The sequence below is a fragment of the Mya arenaria genome, chromosome 3 (assembly GCF_026914265.1).
Source record: "Mya arenaria isolate MELC-2E11 chromosome 3, ASM2691426v1".
NCBI lineage: Eukaryota > Metazoa > Mollusca > Bivalvia > Myida > Myidae > Mya > Mya arenaria.
In genome coordinates, this window is record NC_069124.1 from 85,494,696 (window position 1) to 85,503,989 (window position 9,294).

The following is a 9,294-nucleotide window of genomic DNA, read 5'->3' on the forward strand; positions in this document are numbered from 1 at the left end:
GTCACAACACCAGGTCGTGAGTTTGAGACTATGAAAATGTTTTCCTGCCCGCTAGCTTCTACCATGCCTTTATTCAATTTAAAAGAGAACAATGCGGTTCAATTTTTTACTTGTTTTATTCATAGTAATATACTTATATCATTAATACTTCCATTTTACAGCATAAACTTTAGACATCAATTCCTTTTAAAGCTAAGAACAAACTGTTACTAATATTCGGGACAGAGACTTTAATGCTAAGAATGTGTTGCAATCCATGCAATACAAAAAATACCATCCACTCCTCTAAACACGTATATACATTACACAACCACTCCCCGAAAGGGTTACTTTTCATATGCATCACATAATTCACATCGATACATTGTCTTGTTTACGAAACATCTTTCCTAATATCGAGTACCATGCAAAGGTGTTTATTACGAATGTCGGCGGTCCGGACGCTGCCCTGCGCCGACTTAACTTTTAAACGACTAACACTAAATGCTAACGTTCTAAGTGTTCACGCGAAATGCCTTTCGTATACCTCTCTACTAGTCAGTGCGCTTGCGTGAGCTTCTAAAAAACTCCCTTTAAAAAATCAATTAATGACTTAAAGGAAATTAATTGGATGTTTTCGTTACTGAGATAAAATTTGAATCTGTCCGGCGCATGCGCCTGAGCACTAAGTATATTCATCCGAATGCATTATTTGGAAACCGGAAATTTGCCCTTGCTACAAACAAAACATCACTGTCGCTGATACAAGTGTCGAAGCATATTTTAGCATATGTGTCTACAAATTCACTTGTTGGAGGGACACTCTGCACCACGTTCGTAAGACACACAACTACAGTTTGTATGATACCAGTTATATATTCCAACATCCGAGCAAATCCTGTACCAGGTCGGTTACCATGGTTACTTGGAGTAGAGCATCTCCTTGGGGAGGGGGCGTGGCTTCATGAGCTTGGTAAGGCGTGCCCGCTGGTCCGCCGACATAGTGGGCAGACGGACGGACGAAGAGGACGACACGGACGACCGTGAGTTGGGCCGCCTCTGCAACGAAATGTGGGCAATAATTTAATTTTGTAGCACAATATACATTATCATAATTATTGATCATGTCACATTATAAGTATCTTCCATGGCCGAGAGTGTAAAATAAGTTCATTCCGGCCCGAGCGTAGGGTGTTTTGCGGAAACGAGGTTTACCGAGTTTCCGCAAAACACCTTGCGCGAGGGGCGGGATGAACCTATCTTACACGAGCGGCTATGGTAGATGCTTTTTCTCCCACCTCAGTTAAACAAAATTAAGTAAAAATGTATTTTTTGCTGGAACTAGTTTGTGCTTAGTGAAAATAATTGCGTATGGATATGCGATAGCACGTGGTTGTCATGGATATCCGCGCAGTGATCCAGTGAATGTTAATAGTCAAATCGGTATTTTTAAATAGTTCTAAGGAGAATGAAGCATTATTTATTGAATGGTGCGTGAAAACTGTCTTATGGTGACATTTGAAGCGAGCAATAATTAATCAGCATTCTAAATATTACCATAAGACAAGATTTCCTTGATGCTACTGACGGCAGTCTTCAACAAGGGAGGTAATTACAATGTGGTGACCATCAAAAAGGAGTTCCATACGGGCAAGATAAGAATATCTAGCATGGTTGAATTATTGGATCTACTTTTCTGAGGTGGGAGAAAATCATATCCTTTGATAATAACTAATATTAATTAGTTCGAACGATTGGAGAGTCGACTTTAACATCGGCTATAAACCTAAAGGCCGCTTAATGTGAAGGTCATGCAATGTGTACTATGGCGACAACAGTCAAAACTGATTGTATTACTTTTTAACTGGATTGAGAATCTTGGCCACTATATCAATTCCAACACTAACGAAAGTTAATTACTCTGGACTACAAATACCATTGTAGTACGGTAGAAAAGAAAACGAGTGCATGAAAGCTTACCGTTTCTTCAAATCCCTGGACAATGTCGTAAGAGAATGTTCGCTCGCGGCCTTGGACGGCCAAGGCGGACACTGTCGTAGTCGCGGGCGTAGACTGCCGGCTGCTCAATACCTGGTGGGTTAAAATCGTATGTAATCGGGAGGTACATACATGTATAGCGTTAAGGTGTCCGAGAAAGAATTGGGGTAATCAGTGAAATTGAGGACCCTAAACGATTACTTTTTTTCTACACTAATGAGTTACTTATACATGTATGTATAAAATTAAGAATGTATTCAAGATTAAATAACGCGAGTCTGCACTAAAAGATAACTATAACGGTGATAAATGTTAGCAGTGTAGCGCACCTGACTAGAGTTGACTCCGATCATGCCAGCCCGGGGGTCGACGATGAGAGGGTGCTGATCGGTGAAGACACGGTTGAAGTTGGCATCCCGATTCTGCAGTTCGAGGCGGTAGCGCCGCACCTCCGCCCGCAACCGATCTAGTTCGTCGTTGTGGTTCTGTTGGAACACAAAAGTAGCATGATAATTTTAAAGAAAACGAACATTATTTTGTAAATTGATGAATTGGAGAAATATGGACAGTGTGATGAAATGAAAAAACACAAATCAATGAATCGGGAAACGCAACAAAACATGGTCAAATGAATAAGCTGGGAGCAACAGGACGAACTATAGTTTAAAAGTTTAAAAGTTACGTTTAAAGTTTAAAAAAGTAAGGGGCAACATGATGAGTTGAAGGAGAACGGGGCAACATGACGAGTTGAAGGAACGAGGCAACATGATGACTGAGGAAAAACGGGGCAACGTGATGAGTTGAAGGAGAACGGGGCAACATGATGAGCTGCGGGAGAACGGGGCAACATGATGACTGAGTGAGAACGGGGCAACGTGATGAGTTGAAGGAAGACGGGGTAACATGATGATTTGAAGGAGAACGGGGCAACACGATAAGCTGAAGGAGAACGGGGCAACATGGTGAGCTGAGGGAGAACGGGGCAACTTGATGAGCTGATGAAGAACGGGGCAACACGATGAGATGAATGAGAACGGGGCAACGTGATAAGTTGAAGGAGAACGGGGCAACATGATGAGATGAATGAGAACGGGGCGACGTGATGAGTTGAAGGAGAACAAGGTAACATGATGAGCTGAGGGAGGACGGGACAACATGATGAGTTGAAAGAGAACGGGGCAACATGATGAGCTGAGTGAGAACGGGGCAACGTGATGAGAGTTGAAGGAGAACGGGGCAACATGATGAGTTGAAGGAGAACGGGGCAACACGATGAACTGAAGGAGAACGGGCAACATGGTGAGCTGAGGCAGAACGGGGCAACATGATGAGTTGAGGAAGCACGGGGTATCATGGTGAGTTGATGTAGAACGGGGCAATATGGTGAGCTGAGGCAGAACGGGGCAACATGATGAGTTGAGGAAGCACGGGGCAACATGATAAGCTGAGGGAGAACGGGGCAACATGATGAGCTGATGAAGAACGGGGCAACATGTTGAATTGAGGGAGAACGGGGCAACATGGTGAGCTGATGAAGAACGGGGCAACATGGTGAGTTGAGGAAGCACGGGGCAACATGGTGAGCTGATGAAGAACGGAGCAACATGGTGAGCTGATAAAGAACGGGGCAACATGGTGAGTTGAGGGAGAACCGGGCAACATGGTGAGCTAAGGGAGAACCGGGCAACATGGTGAGCTAAGGAAGAACCGGGCAACGTGATGAGTTGATGGAGAACGGGGCAACATGGTGAGTTGAGGAAGCACGGGGCAACATGGTGCGCTGATGAAGAACGGGGCAACATGGTGAGCTGATAAAGAACGGGGCAACATGGTGAGTTGAGGAAGAACGGGGCAGCATGATGAGCTGAGCGAGAACGGGGCAGCATGATGAGCTGAGCGAGAACGGGGCAGTATGATGAGCTGAGCGAGAACGGGGCAACATGATGTGTTGAAGAAGCACTGGATAACTCGATTAGTTGAATAAGAACGGGGCAAAGTAATAAATAGAAGAAGCATGGAACAACACTATGAGTTGTAGAACCGCGGGCAACATGATAAATTTATGAAAATATAGGATAATATGATGAGTTGAGGAAGAATGGTTCTTTGGAGTGAGATAGGGCAACATACATGATGAGTTGTAAAAACGCTGGCAGCATGATGAATTTGTGAAAAGCAAGGCAACATTGTGAACGGAAGAACCATTGCGCATTATGATGAACGTAGGAATCGCAACATTATAATTATGTTCCTGGAACATTTGGCAACATAAAGAATTTATGACTCTATGGTCATATCATGAATAAGAGAAACTCGAGGAACATGATACAATGAAAAAAGGCCATGGCAACATGATTAATTTTTAAGTAAGGGCAACATGATGAGTTGAAGGAGGACGGAACAATATAATGAATTGAAGACTCTAAGGGTAAAGATGAGGTAAAAAAGGCACCTGGTAACATCCTGCATTGAAGGGAAGACGCACGGCTCAAAAAAAATAGTTAAGAAGCGCGGGACAAAATAAGCTGAAAATTGAAGGAGATCAGGGTAACACGAGTTGAAAAAGATTGGAGCAACACGAGTTGAAGGAGCGCGGGGAAACATTTGTTCAAGGAGCGCGGGATAACATGAGTTGGAGAAGCACGGGGCAACATGAATTGAAAAAGCGCGGGGCAGCATGAATTGAAGAAGCGCAGGGCAACATGAATTGAAGAAGCTCGTGTCAACATGAGTTGAAGAAGCGCGGGGCAACAGGAATTGAAGAAGCGCGGGGCAACATGAGTTGAAGGAGCACGGGGCAACATTAATTGAAGAAGCATGGGGTCAACATGAGTTGAAGGAGCGCGTGGCTACACTAGTTGGAGAAGTTGGTTGAAAGAGAACGGGGCAACATGATGAGTGTAAGGAGAACGGGACAACGTTATGAATGAAAGAAGCACATGGTAACATGACGACTTAAAGAAGTAGCATGAGGAAATATGATACATATCACAAATATAGAAATCGCAACATAGTACATTTCGCGAACGAAATGTGGAAACCAGGGTAATAAGATGAATTAAAGAAGGGCAACATGATGTATTCTGGAAAACAACTAAGCAAAAAAACGGACTTCTTCGGCATCATGAGGACTTTCAGAAAACAACTTTTGCAACATGACGACTTTATAAAGACTCCACCGGAGCAACACGCGGACTAAAGGAAAACACCTGAGCAACACGCGGACTAAAGGAAAACACCTGAACAACACGTGCATTATAGGAAAACACCTAAGCAACAGGCGGACTAAGCGAAAACACCAGAGCAACACGCGGGCTAAAGCAAAACGCCTTAGCAACACGTGAGCTAAATGAAAACACCATTACAACACGCGGACTAAAGGAAAACACCTTAGCAACACGTGAGCTAAATGAAAACACCATTACAACACGCGGACTAAAGGAAAACACCTTAGCAACACGTGGACTAAATGAAAACACCATTACAACACGCGGACTAAAGGAAAACACCTGAGCAACACGACGACTAAAGCAAACACCTGAGCAACACGCGGACTTAAGGAAAACACCTGAGCAACACGCGGACTTAAGGAAAACACCTGAGCAACACGCGGACTAAAGCAAACACCTGAGCAACACGCGGACTTAAGGAAAACACCTGAGCAACACGCGGACTTAAGGAAAACACCTGAGCAACACGCGGACTTAAGGAAAACACCTGAGCAACACGCGGACTAAAGGAAAACACCTGAGCAACACGTGGACTAAATGAAAACACCATTACAACACGCGGACTAAAGGAAAACACCTGAGCAACACGAGGACTAAAGCAAACACCTGAGCAACACGTGGACTAAATGAAAACACCATTACAACACGCGGACTAAAGGAAAACACCTTAGCAACACGTAGACTAAATGAAAACACCATTACAACACGCGGACTAAAGGAAAACACCTGAGCAACACGAGGACTAAAGCAAACACCTGAGCAACACGCGGACTTAAGGAAAACGCTGAGCAACACGCGGACTTAAGGAAAACACCTGAGCAACACGCGGACTAAAGCAAACACCTGAGCAACACGCGGACTTAAGGAAAACACCTGAGCAACACGCGGACTTAAGGAAAACACCTGAGCAACACGCGGACTTAAGGAAAACACCTGAGCAACACGCGGACTTAAGGAAAACACTTGAGCAACACGCGGACTAAAGCAAACACCAGAGCAACACGCGAAAGGAAACACATCGGCAACATGAGTACTTTAGGAAAACACCTTGGCAACATTATGAGTTTATAAAAAAACACCTGAGTATCACGTGGACTTAAGGAAAACAAATTTACAACATGAGGACTTAAGGAAAACACATGAGGAACATTATGAATCGAGAAAGCACCCTCTATATATCGATTGAAATACGGCGCAAATAGTTTAAATGTCGATAAAAAAGTTCGTTTCAATGGTGGGTTGTTTCTGCCTTTGCATGTGTTCGCCTTTTCGTAGCGAAATTGCGCCAAGTGACGGGTGAAAATGGTACAATTATCTTGGCGGAAATGCGAAGTGATAATTTTGTCACATGGCGCATTTTCACCACTATAATCGGCACGTTGACGCATTTTGGCCTTTTCGTATTTGAGGCTCATCCCCACCAGATGAAAAAGAGCTTAAAAAAGCGCCAAGTGGTGAAAGAAAAATGCTGAAACACGAAATGGGAGAACATCTCACATCAGATTTCTATTAAAATAAAGAGCAAAAATATAACAAAAACAAGAGGTCATCTATATATGCTCGGTCATTTAGCTTACATATTAGTAAGCTGATAGTCATACACATTTCAATTGCCACTGGTCAGTATTATATTGGGTCAGCAGGCATCAACAATTTATAAGTATGGTTAATGAAAACATCTGATATCAAAAGTATTTGTGGGTCAGATACCTTAAATAATTATTTATCTAAAGCATAACAAAGAATCAATGCCAATCTACAAAATCTGGCAAAAGTAACTTTAAATTCAATAAACCCCGTTTTAAATGATTATATAAGAACTATGCAAACCTTCACAAAACAAAATGTTATAAGTCGTTTTCAAGTGGCTAACACACATTAACCATTCTACATTTGATCGAAGTTCCAATAAAGTTCAGAATGATTAACAAAGTATCACTTAAGAAAAACATACATTAATTTTGTAAAATGTTTATCCCGGTAGCACTTAGAAAAATAAATATTTGCAGATGTATTGAAAGCTTTATTTGACTTACATTGTGGAATTGCTGAACTGGCGCAGTCCTGGGCACCTTAACAATGGCGTTGTGCTGAACCACGTCGGAAACCTTCTTCTGAAAGTCTCTTTTTAACGATCTTAGTTCACTGTCTAATTGTTTCACTTTGGCTAACAAAGATTCTTTTTCTTTGTAAGTCTCATCTAATAACATCTGCATTTCTAAACACTCCTGTTCCAGTTGGTCGTTTCGTTTTTCCAACTTCTTTACAGTTTCATTCTCATTAAGCATTTTATTCTTTAGCGTCTTTTCTAAATCAGCGTTCTGTTTCCGTAGATTTGCTAATTCCATTTCTCGTCTTTGAATTTCGTCTGTCTTCGAATGCAGTTGTTCATCTACCTTTTGTCGTAGCTTTTCAATGTCCTTTTGAGCGTTAATCAACAAGTCTCTTAAATGCTGTGTTTCTAGTTTTTCATCATTGAGCGCCTTTTCCGCAGTCACGAGTTTCCTCCGCCATTCGTCCTCTTTATCCGTGGCTTCCTGTGCGACCACTTCCTTGATCACCTCGCTCTGTCTGCTCTTCTCCCTCTCCAACTTCCGGTCCAGCTCCATTACCTTGTTCTCCAGTTTTGTGATTCGATCCCGGGCGTCCTGTATCACTAGTGTAATCTCGTGTTCGTACGCGTCCTTGAGCGCATCTATCTCAACTTCCTTCTCATGGTTTCTCGTGAATAACATGTGCACCACCTGCGTCAGCTCCGCCACTTTCTTTGACATCCGAAACTCAAGCGTTCTTTTTGCCTTGTCTGCCATCTTGGCGTTAAAATTTGTTCGCTAAACACCCTTGTACTGAATATTTATCAAATCCCAAATAACTGTCGCATCTACGCGCAAGTTTGTTTGTGGAGTTCCTTACATCATGTGACTACCGTACTATTTACACGTGCGCCTCGTTTTATATTGTCATGTGTCACGTGTTCGTGTTTAATTCTTATGGTAAACCATCGTTTTGCTGCAATAAAACCTGAAACAATATTTAGATAAGTTAAAGATTCTTCTATTATATTTCAAATTTCCCTTTCTTCTTTTACACTTATGCACCTTATCCTATCAAAAGGCTTTAGATTATGTAAGAGAATTTGCATTGACAAGATTTAATTAAATGTTCCTTTCATATAAAGTGCATTCATAATACATAGCATGTATATCCCATCTCAACCCCGGGCTCCTATCTTACAAGCTGTGGCTATGTTGGAGAGCAGGGTAATAGGTTGATTGGTAATTATCCAAAACCAATCTATTTTGTATTTACAAACTTACGAATCGATTTCAATAATTCAAAATAATTTGATTTTGGTGATATTATTGAAGCAGAAATCAAAAGGAAATAGATCGTCCTTCATTTGAAGATATGTTAACCTTCGTCTTCTTTTATCATACCAAGGCTTTTGTAAATGATAGCACCTCCGACTTAACGATGATCAATACGATCGTGCTATACAAAAGCTATAATGTTTGCCCGTGTAACGAACGAACATGGAATACAAATTAATGAAATTATCAGATTGATCAGAATTTTTTTTGCAAGTTTATCGAGCAGTTCCTTTCATGAGTTTGCTATCTCCACCCATAGATAATACAGAAATTAACGTGTTATTGTAAGTGCCCAGAGGGAAGGAAAAGATTTTCTGTGTTTAAGATGATACCACTCTAATATATGTACTTTAACACACGTTACATTCGCTTATGTTGTTTCAATATTGTTTCAGACAATTGATCGTACTAACTGTAAGGTCAATGGTTCTTGGGTCTTAAAGTACTAGACCGAGTTACATTAATAGATTACCTGTGACTGGACATCGTGGAATTATGTCCAGAAATGTTCTTTGCCGGAACAACCAGTAGCACAGTTTCACTCTATATTCCAAACATATGTAGTATGAAATGCGCCAATTTGTCTCAACAAGGATTAGATTTTCAATTATTTCATGCCCCGACCTAGCAATCCACACATGGGCTTAAACATGGCCTTCTTATCACACGAATCGATACACTATACTACCACAAGCAAACATAAAGAACCTCTCCAC

The 9,294-nt window shown here is 41.7% G+C and overlaps 1 protein-coding gene across 1 annotated transcript; it reads right to left on the reverse strand.

Annotated features, from left to right (window-relative positions):
- Nucleotides 1–110: 110 nt before the first annotated feature.
- Nucleotides 111–9,294, reverse strand: LOC128228381 (protein FAM184A-like). Its single transcript, XM_052939670.1, has 5 exons — nucleotides 9,051–9,294; nucleotides 7,244–8,228; nucleotides 2,307–2,462; nucleotides 1,960–2,070; nucleotides 111–1,038 (listed from the first exon to the last, which is right to left on the reverse strand). The coding sequence occupies exons 2-5, from the start codon at nucleotides 8,015–8,017 to the stop codon at nucleotides 901–903; spliced, it is 1,179 nt and encodes a 392-aa protein (XP_052795630.1). The 5' UTR covers nucleotides 8,018–8,228; nucleotides 9,051–9,294; the 3' UTR covers nucleotides 111–900.

Coding starts and splice junctions, on each gene's coding strand:
- LOC128228381 (XM_052939670.1), bottom strand. CDS start 8,017: ATGGCAGACAAGGCAAAAAGAACGCTTGAGTTTCGGATGTCAAAGAAA. Junction 2,071..2,306: donor TCGGAGTCAACTCTAGTCAG/GTGCGCTACACT, acceptor TTAACCCACCAG/GTATTGAGCAGCCGGCAGTC. Junction 1,039..1,959: donor TCCAGGGATTTGAAGAAACG/GTAAGCTTTCAT, acceptor ATTTCGTTGCAG/AGGCGGCCCAACTCACGGTC.